Source organism: Eublepharis macularius, chromosome 12, assembly GCF_028583425.1.
Source record: "Eublepharis macularius isolate TG4126 chromosome 12, MPM_Emac_v1.0, whole genome shotgun sequence".
NCBI lineage: Eukaryota > Metazoa > Chordata > Lepidosauria > Squamata > Eublepharidae > Eublepharis > Eublepharis macularius.
In genome coordinates this window covers 16,272,391-16,285,558 of record NC_072801.1, presented here as the reverse complement: position 1 = coordinate 16,285,558, position 13,168 = coordinate 16,272,391, and the positions used below count along the sequence as shown (strand labels likewise).

The window sequence follows — 13,168 nt, the reverse complement described above, 5'->3', positions numbered from 1 at the left end:
AGGTCCATCATATAAATTTCGTTTCTGGATAACATGCGGATATCACAAATATAGGTTTGTGTGTGTGTATCTATATAGGGATAGAGATATATAGATATAAATATTTAAGTATCTTGTCGATTTTGCTACCCTGACTATTTTGGACCACAAATCCAGGTCCATCATGTAAACTCTCTTTAGACGCCAGCCTACTATATGTTGAATTTCAAATAATACTGCTCGTGGTTGCATTGTTCCTAGCATATTATAAATTCCAGGAATGGTAGATGCTTGAAGACAACACTGCTATTCCACCAATGACAACTTCTCCATTTTGTCTTCACAGCAGTCCCATGAGATAGGCTAAGTTGGGAGACTGTCACTGACCAAACGGCACACGGCAAGCCACATGGCTCAGCAGGGACTTGAACCTGAGTCTCCCTGGCCTTAGCTTGGCACTTCACACTGGATCATAAACAGGCCTGAGATCCTCCACAGAATCCTAATTTTTTTAACACACCCCTAACATTCATTCATTCCCGCCCACATACATAACACCAACTAGTTCCCAAGAGTGCTAAAATGATCCCTGACAGACTTGGCCCTCTTGCTAAAATTAGTTCCACAGACTCTGGTGATTGGAATCACAACATTGACCTCAGCAACATCCGCAACGGAATGAGAAATGAAGGAGTCCCGTGAGTTCCCATCCAGCTCTCTCCATCTCAATAAGGAGGTCTTGCCAGTGGTCTGCATGGAGGTCAGCAGCATCTTCAGCCCTTCGCTGGAGAAAGGAAGCTGCTACAAAACAAACAAACTAACAAACAAGAAAACAAGTTATCAGCAGGACACTTTTGTTTGTGAAAGGGGGAAAGGGAAGGCTAATTTGCCTTCTCAGACTTAAGTAAGCAACACTCTACTTCAACTTTACCAGGTTCAATGACCTAAAAGCAATTTCTTCCCTGCTGCAGGTAACATACATATATACCACAAGCACTTATACGGTCAGTAAAGGTAAAGATAGTCCCCTGTGCAAGCACCGGGTCATTACTGATCCTTGGGGGGATGTTTTCTTGGCAGACTTTTTGTTACGGGGTGCCATTGCCTTTCCCAGTCATCTACACTTAACCCCCAGGAAACCGGGTACTCATGTTACCGACCTCAGAAGGATGGAAGGCTGAGTCAACCTTGAGCCAGCTACTTGAACCAGGCTTCTGCCAGGATCGAACTCAAGTCGTGAGCAGAGTTTGGGCTGCAGTACTGTAGCTTACCACTCTGTGCAAAAGGGCTCCTGTACTTATACAGTACCTAATTTGATCTCTCTATTTTTGCTTGAATTGCCTCTCAACAAAAAAAACATGCTTCCTTTTTATATCTTACATGCAAAGGAAATGATGGCCTGATCCAGTTTGTTCTCTACTAAGGGAAAGTGGTGGGTCACTTAAATATTTGAATGATCTCATTCTTATACGGTCCAAGTATTTGTTTTTCTCCTAAGCTTCAAAGAAATAGCGGGGTGGATCCAAGTATCCTCCAAGGAATTTTTCTCCAGCCTAAGAAGCCTTCCTCCAGAAGAAAACTACTTAAACTGGAGGGCGGCTTCAATTGTTTAGCAACCTAAGAAGGATAAACCCCATTTGCATGGTCTATAATCAAAATCATTAAGACAGAATTCTATCAAGAACTACAGTCAGTCAAGTATTTTAAATGCACAGCCTTTTTCAAGAGAACATTGTTGATGTTATAAAGTGCCGTTAATTCGTAGCTGACTTATGGTGACCCTTGTTGAGGTTTTCAAGGCAAGACTAACAGAGGTGGTTTGCCATTGCTTGCCCAAGAGAACATTCCTCCAATGAAATTCTTCTAGGTAAAGGAAAAAACGAAAAGGTGAGGAATCATCAAACCACAGCTGTGCTGAGATTCTGGAGGTTCAACCAGAAATGACCATTCAACTTGGGTTAGTGTCTTACCATACTGCCCAGAGCTGATTGCAGTTTCATGACTGAGTCGCTGATCTTGAGTGGCGGGCTCTTCCTGAGACAGCACATCCTCTGGAGGTCCAGGAAGAGACATATCCAGGAGGGCGGAGAAGTTGGGAAGAGACAAGTGGAGGGGAAGCTTCAGAGGAGGAAAATGGAGGAGCAGGGAGGCCATTCTGGAGAGTGGTTTTGGGAAGTTCAGGCAGAGAAAGAACCGGTGTTCCCTGTTTAACAAGCACGACAGAGAGGTTGGTACATTTTCTCACTAGATTGCCTACCAAGGATCTTTCCAACTACCTCTACACGGCTACATCCTCACATGTATAAATGCTAGTAAAATTACCCATCTTTTCCAAGATAAGAGATCAAAATGAGAATTTCCATGCACAGTGACATTTAAGTCACCCTCATGCAAAACCATTTGGCCGTGTGCTCCCCCCCCCCCCCACAAAAACCTTCTGCCTCATGCCAGGCAAACTCCACCGAGAGAAGAAATGAGCTTAAAAGCAACCAACCAATCACCCATGCTTACCAACCATATACCGTAATCCCAAGATTTGCAAACATCTGTGTTTTTTGGGGGTGGGGGGGTGGGAAGAATGTCTGGAGAATGAACATTTGAAAAAGAATGCAAGGAAGAGCTCATGACAGCATTCTGGAGCTTGCCCCCAAGCGGTTCTTTCTTACCTTGACACACAGCCCCTCCTCAACTTTATCCATTAGAAACCGCGGACCGTGTTTGGGAGCATTATATATTTTTGCAGGACTACATTTCCCAGGAGGCAGGGCGGCAGGGAGAGGGAGGTTCGTTCTGTTGCTAAGGGCGAGGCGGTCTGAGCGGACAACGCCAGCCTAGTTGCTATGGGCGGGGCGTTCTTTCTCACTTCTGCTTCGCCCAGTCTCGAAGGCCGGCCGCTTACCAGCCTCGCCCCAAAGCCGGCGCGCGTCCCCAAACGAATCGCCCGCTGCGAAGCAGACAAGGGGCCGAAAGTGCCCGGCAAGCGAACCATGGAAGTGTGCCGTCTGTCAACGTTGGGGGAAAAGCCCCGCGGGCCGGACTTCAGAACGCGGGGCGAAGAAACTGACGGCCCAGGCTCAGACCAAACGCCGGGGAGGGGGTGGGAGGGGGCTACCCTCAGGAACGCGCGGCCCCTGAAAGGCGGGAAGCCGCGCGCGGGAAAGGGGCGCCTCAGAGAAAGGGCGGCCGCGGCGCCTTCGCCTCAGCGGGGCCTCAGACAGAAGGGGTCGCCCGAAGAGCCCCGCTCCCATCGTCCGGAAGAAAGGAAGGGCGGCTGCGGCCAGGGCATCGTGGTTGGGACGGCCCGTGAGGGAAGCAGTGCGAGCGGCAGCGGTTGGGCGCCCGGCCGCCGGAACCAGGGGCGACTCGCGCCGGGCTGCCGGGCCGGCCTCCCCGCTGCGCCAGAGGAAGAGCAGCCGTTGCCGGGCGCGGCCGTTAACCGGCGCCTTCCGCGGCGTTCTGAGGCGTTTATGGCGAGCCTGCCCGAGGGGTTCTGCGCCCTCCCCGGGCTTGCCCGCGCCTGCGGTAGAGCTCGGTCGGAAAAGGGGAAGAAAGAGGTAGAGCTCGTTTTAGGAGCCCGTGTAAGTTTATTGTTGCGAGGCTGGAGACACCTGCTGGTTGGAGGGGAGGATCCAGCCGGGGATGAGGCCCGCCTTGGCCGTAGAGAGGCGCTATACTACTCAGTAAAAAAAGGGGGGGGGGAGTCTCCTTGTAAGGACCGGAAAAATAAAGGGGAAAATCCCCAGGGACATGAACAATTATATTGTCAGTACAGATAGTGCACAGTGTGAAAGCAACAATCATTATATTCATTAATCAATACATAGAGTCAAGGCTTTTTTTCTGGGAAAAGAGGTGGTGGAACTCAGTAGGTTGCCAGCACAGGGGGCAACTCTTGGCGGGAGGTGGTGCCCCTGGTACTGCATGGGTAAAGTGCGCACATGCTCCCAGGACCGCACAATGACGTCACTTTGGGTCAGCTGGAACAAGGGAGTTTTTTAAAGTTTAAATTGCCCTCAAAGAAAATGGTCACATGGCTAGTGGCACTGTCCCCTGCTCTCTAGACAGGGGGGAGTTTAGATTGCCCTCCACTCCGCAACAAGGAGGGCAATCTAAACAGCTGGAAAAAAACCCTGCATAGAGTTCTGTTTCAGTCTTTCCTCAATCAGGAACAAAGAAGAACACCACAGTAAATCCTCTGGCGCTTACAAGGCAGAATAACAGCCCTTAACAACAAAGCAATAAGAATTTATCATCCTATCTGTCTTTTCTTTGATCAGGAACAAGAAGAGCCCCACGTTGAATCCTCCAGCGTCTTCAAAGTTGAGCAACAGCAATTAGCAAGAAGGTTATTAATATAAAGGCTACAAGCTTGCTGGCTTGAAATCCGCTCATTTCGAAACTCTTCTTCCTGGCCAATATTTATACCATCTTCATTCTAGTTCTACAGTCTCTCATCAGTGTTCGGAATCAGTGCATTGGTAGGTCGGAATGGGAGCCCTCGTGTCCGGGGTGCACCTTTTTTTTAGAAGCGGAGAGGAATGTTACACCCAAGCTAGTGAACCAGTATGTTTCTGGCCCAATGAAAGGAAACATATTCCTTCACCTTCTCTGATTCAACTCTCTTAAGACAAGTTCAGTCTAAAGAGCAGCTAATAAGTTATACCTCATCATATATGATTACAGAAAATGACAGGTCAGGAAATCCATACATCAGAAAGCACAAAATGTAAAAGGCCAGCCCAGAAATTCAGTCAGATTCAAATTTGTTAGGTATCAGGAGAAAACACGTCCACAAGGCTGTGAATTTGAGAGTTTAGCAATTGGTAGCTTTCAAAAAGACAGAATCTGCATTTAACAACTGGTGAAACTAGTCTGATTTAGCATGAACGGGGCTTTCCCCAGGGTGACAGAAAGAGAAACAGAGTTTGGAGTTTTGTGCATTGGGTGAGACAGAATTAACAGTGATGCAGAGTAACAGGAGAACAGCATTCTTTAGAAATCTAGCATTAACTATAAACTTTCAGAAAGGTTGGTGCACACCTACAGAAGGCAAAACCAACCCTTTGAGGTAGGACATTGGAAAGCATGGTTGTGATGATTCCATCCCCCTTCCTGTTTTATTATTTATTTATTTAAATTAAGAGGAAAAAAGAACAAAGTTCCATTTGGAGGGAGTGAAATCTCAGTTCCATGAGCCAGGAATGGGTTTCAGGGTTGACTGGAAAGGGGAAAAGGGAGAAGAGAAGCCCTCCACTTTTTCTTGTATAATAGCAGTTTCAACAACTCTCCCTTTTCTACTTTCTCAGACACATCTCTGTTGTTTAGGAAAACACCCATTTATAGTCACTTTGCTAAAATGGTCATCCTTTCACACACTATCTTTCTCAGGCACTCCATGCCAGTCCATAAACCCACAGGAATTAAACCCACAGAAAAGCTATGAAAGTCTTTTGCTAGGATGAGTGGAAAAGTCTTCCCCATGTACCACCATCCTTATAAAGTAGGTCAGTGGTAAATAATGCTGAACCAGAGAGCATTTGCTGCAGAAACCAAGTGTAGAAATAAAACAGACATAAGTGCTAGTGAGACCTGATCTGACACAGAACTCATATGGGAGAGAGAGTTTATGTGATAAGAATTCAGCTTGCCAACATCCCAAGGAGACCCATGTTTCACTATGTACCACAAGAATAAGCAGATTGGTGTGAGCAAGGGGGACGGGACAGAGAAAGCATATCCCACAGTATATAGACCTAGTCCAGGAGGAATGTTACATGGAAATAAAAACATTGATAAAGGGTAAGAGCAAGCTGCCCAGCGATTATCTCCTACACCCCTTCTCAGAACAAAGTTTCCATAGGCAGCAAAAAAGGTTTTCCACTAAACATTTCTCCTTCCAGTGTTTCAGCAGAGGGGCAAGCAGAGTTGGTGAGAGAAGAAAGAGCTATTTGCCAAGAGTCTGAATGGGTGTGCTCTGCCCCATTTGATCTTCACTCAAGTTGGTAAGTAAAAAATCATATATGCATAAAAATACCTAGACTGCATGCTCTTCATTGTGTACATCCAGATTAAATGGGGCAGAGGGCCAAGAAATCTCAAGGACATTTCACTTGCTAATGTTAAGGAGATAGTCGGAGGGACAGACAAAGACCATTCTATTCTGCTTCATCCTCTAATCTCAAAATTCCTTTCCTGCATTCCATTAATTCCCATCTCCTCTCTTCCCCATCTACTATGACAAAATTCAACATGCTTTGCTCCTTCAGCATTTCTGATTCAACTTCCTTAAGGCAGATAGGATTTAAATCCACATAGACTGAACTTCCACTAAGAAACATGTACTGATTGAAAACAGCTCTTATGCAATCACAAGAGCAGAAAGGAAGAATATGTCTAATATGCAAAAGGCAGCTCATACAACACAGTTTTGCCTTCTCCCCCCCCCCCAATGCTTCACTGTGAAAGGAGCGGGCACTAGAAAAGCAAGGGGAGGGCAGAGAACACAGAAAGCAATCAGAACGGCGAGTACAAGATGCCATCTCCAGGCAGGGGATTGTTAGGGATTACAGGCAAGACTCCAGCTGGTTCTACTGCATAACTCAGGGCACCAGGTCTGGAAACTAGGGCAGCACTTTTCAAACTCAATCCATAATCCTTGATTCCTTAATCTTATTCTGGTTAAAAGTTCCACACAATGGCCATCTAGATCTGCCTGATAGTCTGTATTCTTGCCATTTTTCTTTACAAAAGGCTATCAGAGTCTTAACAGTCAAGAGTCCCCCAGAGCTTATCTCCCTCACTGGCTCCCAATTCTTAACCATGAATCCCAGTGGAGTTTGGGCTTTTCCAGCTCTCTTACTTCTCTTATAACCCGTCTCAGCCTTTAAATACAATACAATAATATTACAGTGCTAAAGACAGGATGGCGAGACACACGCACCGATTGCTAGGCGGGGAAGGGAAAGAGGATATGGTTTCCCAGCTTTCCACCTTCTCTTAACACTAACAGTGGACAAATAGGGCTTGGACAGGAATGCACACACACACACATTTCTCTCACTCACTCAGGTAACTGACAACACTCCAAGACAGACACAGAGCATCTCATGCTCAGGCCAGAATCAGGAATCAGGTTTTCAGAACAAGACAAGTCAAACAAGTACCAACAATTACCAAAATACTGGGGGAGTTAGGGCAGGGGAACCAGGCGAGGGATAGAGCTTAAGGTTGGAGGTCGGAAAGATTGGAAAGTTGGAGCTGGGGTTGCTCCCTGATTTCCGGAGGAAAAATAACAGGTTGGACTTGAGCGGGGACTGCTCTCTGTCCACTGGTGCCTGGCTGAACAGAATTGGCACAGGAGTTCTGAGGATTTCCAGGGTTTCCAGAAATCGGCATGCAAACAACTACCCACATAATGCAAATGATGTCTCAAGCCAGCTTCCCTTCCCAGAGCAGCTTTTCCAGCCAGATTTTCAATGTAACCAGGACAAGGCACCTTCTCTACTCAAGTGAGCTTTCCAGCTGACAAACATGTTGAGATAAATGGGGGCACAATAATTTCAGAACAGATTCTTAAAATAGGACTTCAGAACAAAATAAACAGTTGTAGGCAGACTTCAGGAACTTCCAGATACAAATACAGATCAGGTTTCAGTGATGGGATTCAAACCCACCCAGCCATAGTCTGCCGCTCATAGGACTAGAACAGTGGCACATAGACACACAATTACAACAGAGCTTAAGTAGCCTTTTCGCTTATCGAGTACATGCATGCACACAGTCTCTTCCCAAATGGGACAAACAAACAGACTTCAGGAGCAGACAAAGAGCAAACAGATACAGGCAGATTCTTAATTCCCAAAACAGTTTTAGCAGTGTACACAGACAGACAGGCAAGTTCTTAAATGGTGTGCATGGACAGGTACACATAGACAAACAGATGCAAGCTAGCTTTTTCAAAACAGACAAACAGATACACAAACAAACAAGAACAGACCAAGAAGCTAATGCTTCTCAATGTAGTTTTCCTGAGCTTTTTCACAACTCATTATTCAGATTAGACTCAAGGACTGGACAATTTGCATTGACACAGAAGGGTTCAAGGGACTGCAGAGGCACAAGAGGACAGGTCCGGACAGCCAAAACTAAACAAAACAACGGTAGCACAGGAACAATACACTCTCACTCACAAAACAATATTTAACATCTACCAAGACAAGCAAGCCAGGCATCAAATCTGAGATGAATTGATTAACACCCTAGGGCAGACAGAACAGTTAACAATCCAAGACAGACACAGTGCCTTTTATGCACAGGTTTTCAGATTTTTCAGAGTTCTAGAACAGGCAATTTAAACAATTCAGAAAGGAGGTTTTCAGTCAGAGACAATTCAGGGGTAAATCAGTCTAACAATTCAAACAGAGACTTAATTCAGAGGCAATTCAGAGCAATCCCAGGTACTGAACAGGGAAAGGGGAGGTGGAAGGGCAAAAGGACCTGTCGGCAAGCAAACAGTTTCCTCCTCCCTTCTCCCATTACTTCACCTTCCCCAACACACGCATGTACACTCACACATCTTAGCTGGCAATCAAAACAGATAGTTTAAACAGACAATGCTGGCAGACAAACAGTTGCAAAAATTCAGATTCAAAACAGACTGAAAACAATTCAGAACAGGTTTCGGATCTTCCAGTGTGCAGCTTTCAAAATGCAATACAGAATACAGTGCCACAGACAAATGCAAGAGGGGAGGAGGCTCTACATCCGCTAGCCTGTTCAGTCGCAACAGCCACTCACCAGGTACAGAGCAAGGAAAAAGGAGAGTGGACAAGAAACAGGAACTTTATCGGGCTAAACAGTGGCACACAGACAATTCATTCACAATGCATGCTCAACACATCCCCTTCTTCCAAAAGTTGCATTCACTCCCACACCCTCTCGTGGCTGCAGTCAAAACAGACAATTTTAAACAGACAAACATGCATGACAAATTCAATACATTTCCCAAATTCAGCTGCAGATGAGTTCGCCCAGAAACAAACTTATGGAACCTTGTGGCTGGGCCAGAGCCGGTTCCCTGATTGGTGCAGGTTGAAACCCCATCCTGCTGCAGATTGGCAATACCCTGCTCCCCCATTGAGGAGACTGACCTAAGGATTCACATGCCCTGATAAATACCTGATATGCTGGCTTCCTGACAGTCACAGTCACTCACTTCATACATTCCAACAGATGGACTAAGGCAAATAGGACATTTACAGACCATTTCAAAAACAAAACTTAACATAGAGGTTCCGATCTGGACGGGGGACCCATACAGGAGTCTAGATGTTTGCAGACACAGAAGGTTCAGGGTATTCCAGAGACACAGAAGGATTCTGGTTCAGAGGGAGACCCTTGCAGGGATTCACAGGAATCCGGACCCTTACCGAGACAGAGTAGGATATGTGCACAAAATGGATCTCAGCCCATTTTCAGGTTCAGGCATGTGCAGAGACACAAGAGGAATTCCTGTCTGGACAATTGCAGAGACACAATGAGCACTCCCTATTAAAAACAGATACAGAACAAATATCCCCTGTACTTGCAACACCCCTGCTCCCACTCTGGAGACTGACCAAGGATTTACCCGCCCCGCCTTTGGAGGTTACCTGGTAGCCGGCCTGCAGACCCCCCCAATTCCTTGTCACAGGATTTCAAAAAGTTCTTCCGCCTTTGCTCGGAGAGACAGCCACCTGCATGGGCAGAATCGGGTCCCTTGGGGCAGCTGAATTCAGCTGGGTACATCTTCCCCTTGAGGTAGTCGACCCAGCCCAAACAGTGGTGCCCCCTAGTGATACCCCAGTCGAGCCCCCCAATTTGTTACTCCCAAGCAGGTGAACCAGGGTGTTTTTGGCCCAATGAAAGGAAACACACAGAAGTCCTATGAAGGAGGGATATATTTTGTTTATATAAACAAGGAAGAGTAATCGCCCAGCGTTTAAAATCACCCTAGAAACTGGCGGCTCTTCAGAGTTCTGAGGGCCATTACATCAACTTTTATCATCTTTGGTTCATTAGTAGAAATTATGCATTCAATAAGTTATTGGTCAAGTTAGGTAGATGTACACAGGGCCGGATCTATGGTTGTCAGCGCCCAGGGCAACCAAAGACCGGCCACGCACGCACGCGCTCCCAGCGCTGCGTGATGACATCACTTCCGTGATGTCATCACCCAGGGCAGCACGTGCCACCCCATGGCAAGCCAGCTATCCTGGCACACCATGGAGTTGGCAGCGGCCACGAGTGGCTGGGAGGCCGCCTGTACCATTCGCCTGCCCCGCAGGACGGGGTGCGCAGTGAGCCGGCTGCCCCATGTCCTGCAGGGCAGGCGAATGGTGCAGGCGGCCTCCCAGCCACCCACGCTGCCTTTCGCCTGCTCTGCAGGACAGGGCGCGCAGCAAGCGCGGCCCATCCCTCCGCCCATGCGCTCCCGGGGCTGGCAGCTGCACTCTGCGCCCCCTCTTTGGCGGCGCTGGGGGCAGACTACCTCCCCTGCCCTCCCTTCGATCTGGCCCTGCGTGTACATATGACCTAGCATCATTCCATTGGTTTGGCATAATTAGGGGTTGTCCCCTTACTCAACTAACACTTGCAAAAGTTGTTTCTCATTTCAAAGAACAGTCCTTTTCTGGTACCTGTAGTATCAATAAAGTAACTGTCCTGCGGATGCATGCCATTTCAGAGGCTGGCAGTTTGTCTGTTCCCATCCATTAAGACAATGAGAGTCCATTGTTACCCTGTCCCAGATGGAGACATGAGGCAATTCAAACTAAAAGCAATATCCTAATTCTGAAGTTTGAACATATCTAATCTCTTGAGGCTTAGCAGAGACCAGGCAGGATGGGCAAGCTGTTTTGTATCTCTATGTGGTACAGAGAGTACAAATCGCAAGTTTGTTTTTGCAGCTTCAGGAATGCAGTTCCAATTGTAAAGTCAGCATTTTACCAGTTTACCCAGCTAAGGGAAATGTGGGTAAGAGACATTTACTGCTTTGTGTAGCAGTGCGAGAGCCAGGCTTCTTTATAGTAAAACAAAATCATATACACAATTACATTCGTATAAACTCCTTCTATCCTGCTGATGATTGTACTGTATCTAGTGTTGCTTATATGTCACTCAGGTGTTCTGAGAGCTTCTGCTTCCTATCTTTGGGGCAGATTCGAGTGCATCCTACATCACCATAGGGTTGATATAGCTGGAAACAGTTTCTCAGATTCGAGTACATCCTACGATCTTTTTTTTTTTTTGAAGCACTGGCTTGCACATAGCTTTAATTTCCTGAGAAAAACTATTCTTCCTTGCTGGCATTATCAAGAAATTTCCCCCCAAAGAGGCAAAACAATGTCTGTCTCTCTTTACAGGATCTTTCCGTGAGCTACTCATAGTTGTACACTGGGATTTTCACTTAGAAGTTGGTGCAGGTGCATCAGGGAAGCCAGATAGCAGATTGGATGTTGAAGTACATCTATCAGAGTACACTGAGCCCTCTCGCGAGGAGGAATAAGAGTAATTATTATCTGCAAAATCATTGGCAATATGTTAATGACTATGTGGATCACATATCCAGTTCTTTCGAACCACTCAGAGATGGCATTTTGATCTTTGTCGTTCTTTCCCTGTTGGGCTGAGGCATGGGCACTCAGCAGCTGCTCTAGTTTCTCCAACTGGGGGGAAATAGTGTTATGTAACGGATCAGCAGGTTGTTCAGGTGGCTTTCCTTGGTGAGGCCTGAGGAAGGAACCAACTTTCAGTTAGGTGGTATGTACTGAACTAGCTTGTGTTACATCTGTTTGTGAGCCTTTGATAAAGTTGGAATACAGAATGGGAGAAGGGAAGCTGGCAATGCTCGAAAGCTCCACCCAGCAGCAGTAGGTTTTCTATGTGAGCCTCTGCACCAAACAGAGCGTTTGGTGTAGTGGTTAAGAGCGCAGGACTCTAACCTGGAGAGCCAGGTTTGATTCCCCACTCCTCCACTTGCCAGCTGGGTGACCTCGGGCTAGTCACGGCTCTCTGGAGCTCTCTCAGCCCCACCCACCTCACAGGGTGTCTTGTTGTGGGGATAATAATAGCATAGTTTGTAAACCGCTCTGAGTGGGTGTTAAGTCATCCTGAAGGGCGGTATATAAATCAAATATGTTATGATGTTATGTTCCCTCTTGAAGAATCACCAGCTGCTTCGACAGCAACATCTGTCATACCCACATAGGACCAGAAACAGGAAGACAATAGCTGCGATGAAAGTGAGAACTGCAACTACTCCAACCGTCATTTCAAAAAGGCCTGTCCAGTTGAGGTTATCTGCATTCACCTGGCTTTTTGTCTGCAAGAAGGTTGCAACCGGAGATCTGTAGGCTCAGGTGAAAATACAAGCTTGAATGTTATGTCTCGTGTCTCAACCTGTTCAAACATACTGAGTGCTTTAAAAAGAATTACCACGGCTGAATCTTTAGGTTTGTCTCTGGACAACATTAAGGTTTTTTTTAATATACAAAAAAATACCCAACTGAATGTTTAAACTGTTTTCTATTCAAACATGCTTAATGTCTTTTAAAAGTCCTTTATCTAGGCTGGACTTCATCACAACTTATGTTGGGGTATGATAGGAGGCGGCTTCCTCCTAAGACTTAACATTTTCATTGCAGTTTCACAAATGTGGCCTGAACTTGGCGGTGCTGGCCAAGTCTCTGTCGGCTGCCAGCCTCTCTGCCGCTCTTTGTAAGCCTCATTTGAACTTAAACACTAAGAGGAGTCCTATTGGGTCCAACCAGGCTTGCCATCCTACTTCCCGCTTTGACCATCCCAGTTTCCCTGCAGGTCCAACAAGCTGGGTATAAAGGACAAGGACCTCCCCTGCTGATATTGACGGTGCCCAAGATTTTCTAAGAAAATCTGTTTTATCACGAGGGTGTTTGACTGAAAAAGAATTAACAGAAATCTTCACAGCCTGATATGTGAAGGAAAGAGAGGAGCAGAGCAGGAAGCTTGCAAACTTCCGAGGCTGGCTCTTCTGCCACAAAAAACACGGTTTAGGTAATAAGAATGGACAGACAATTCTGAATGCAACTGTCTCCCTCTCATTCCTAGTGAGTGGACAGTGCACCAGTGGTTGTAAGGCAACAAACATCACACACATGAATTAGACCAAGGA

The 13,168-nt window shown here is 46.5% G+C and overlaps 1 protein-coding gene across 1 annotated transcript; it reads left to right on the top strand.

The window, feature by feature from the left end:
- The first annotated feature begins 2,819 nt into the window (after positions 1 to 2,819).
- LOC129339062 (uncharacterized) lies at positions 2,820 to 12,469 on the top strand. The gene is made up of 4 exons (XM_054993666.1): positions 2,820 to 3,557; positions 4,257 to 4,324; positions 5,880 to 5,981; positions 12,183 to 12,469. Coding segments are annotated over exons 1-4 (909 nt in total). The 3' UTR covers positions 12,184 to 12,469.
- The last annotated feature ends 699 nt before the right edge of the window (positions 12,470 to 13,168 follow it).

Bases quoted from the DNA above. Each gene is read 5' to 3' on its own strand.
- LOC129339062 (XM_054993666.1), top strand. From the start codon at position 2,820: ATGGGCGGGGCGTTCTTTCTCACTTCTGCTTCGCCCAGTCTCGAAGGC. The intron at 3,558-4,256 runs GTAAGTTTATTG...TTCTTTGATCAG, and splicing joins AGCTCGTTTTAGGAGCCCGT to GAACAAGAAGAGCCCCACGT. The intron at 4,325-5,879 runs GTTATTAATATA...TTCTCCTTCCAG, and splicing joins CAACAGCAATTAGCAAGAAG to TGTTTCAGCAGAGGGGCAAG.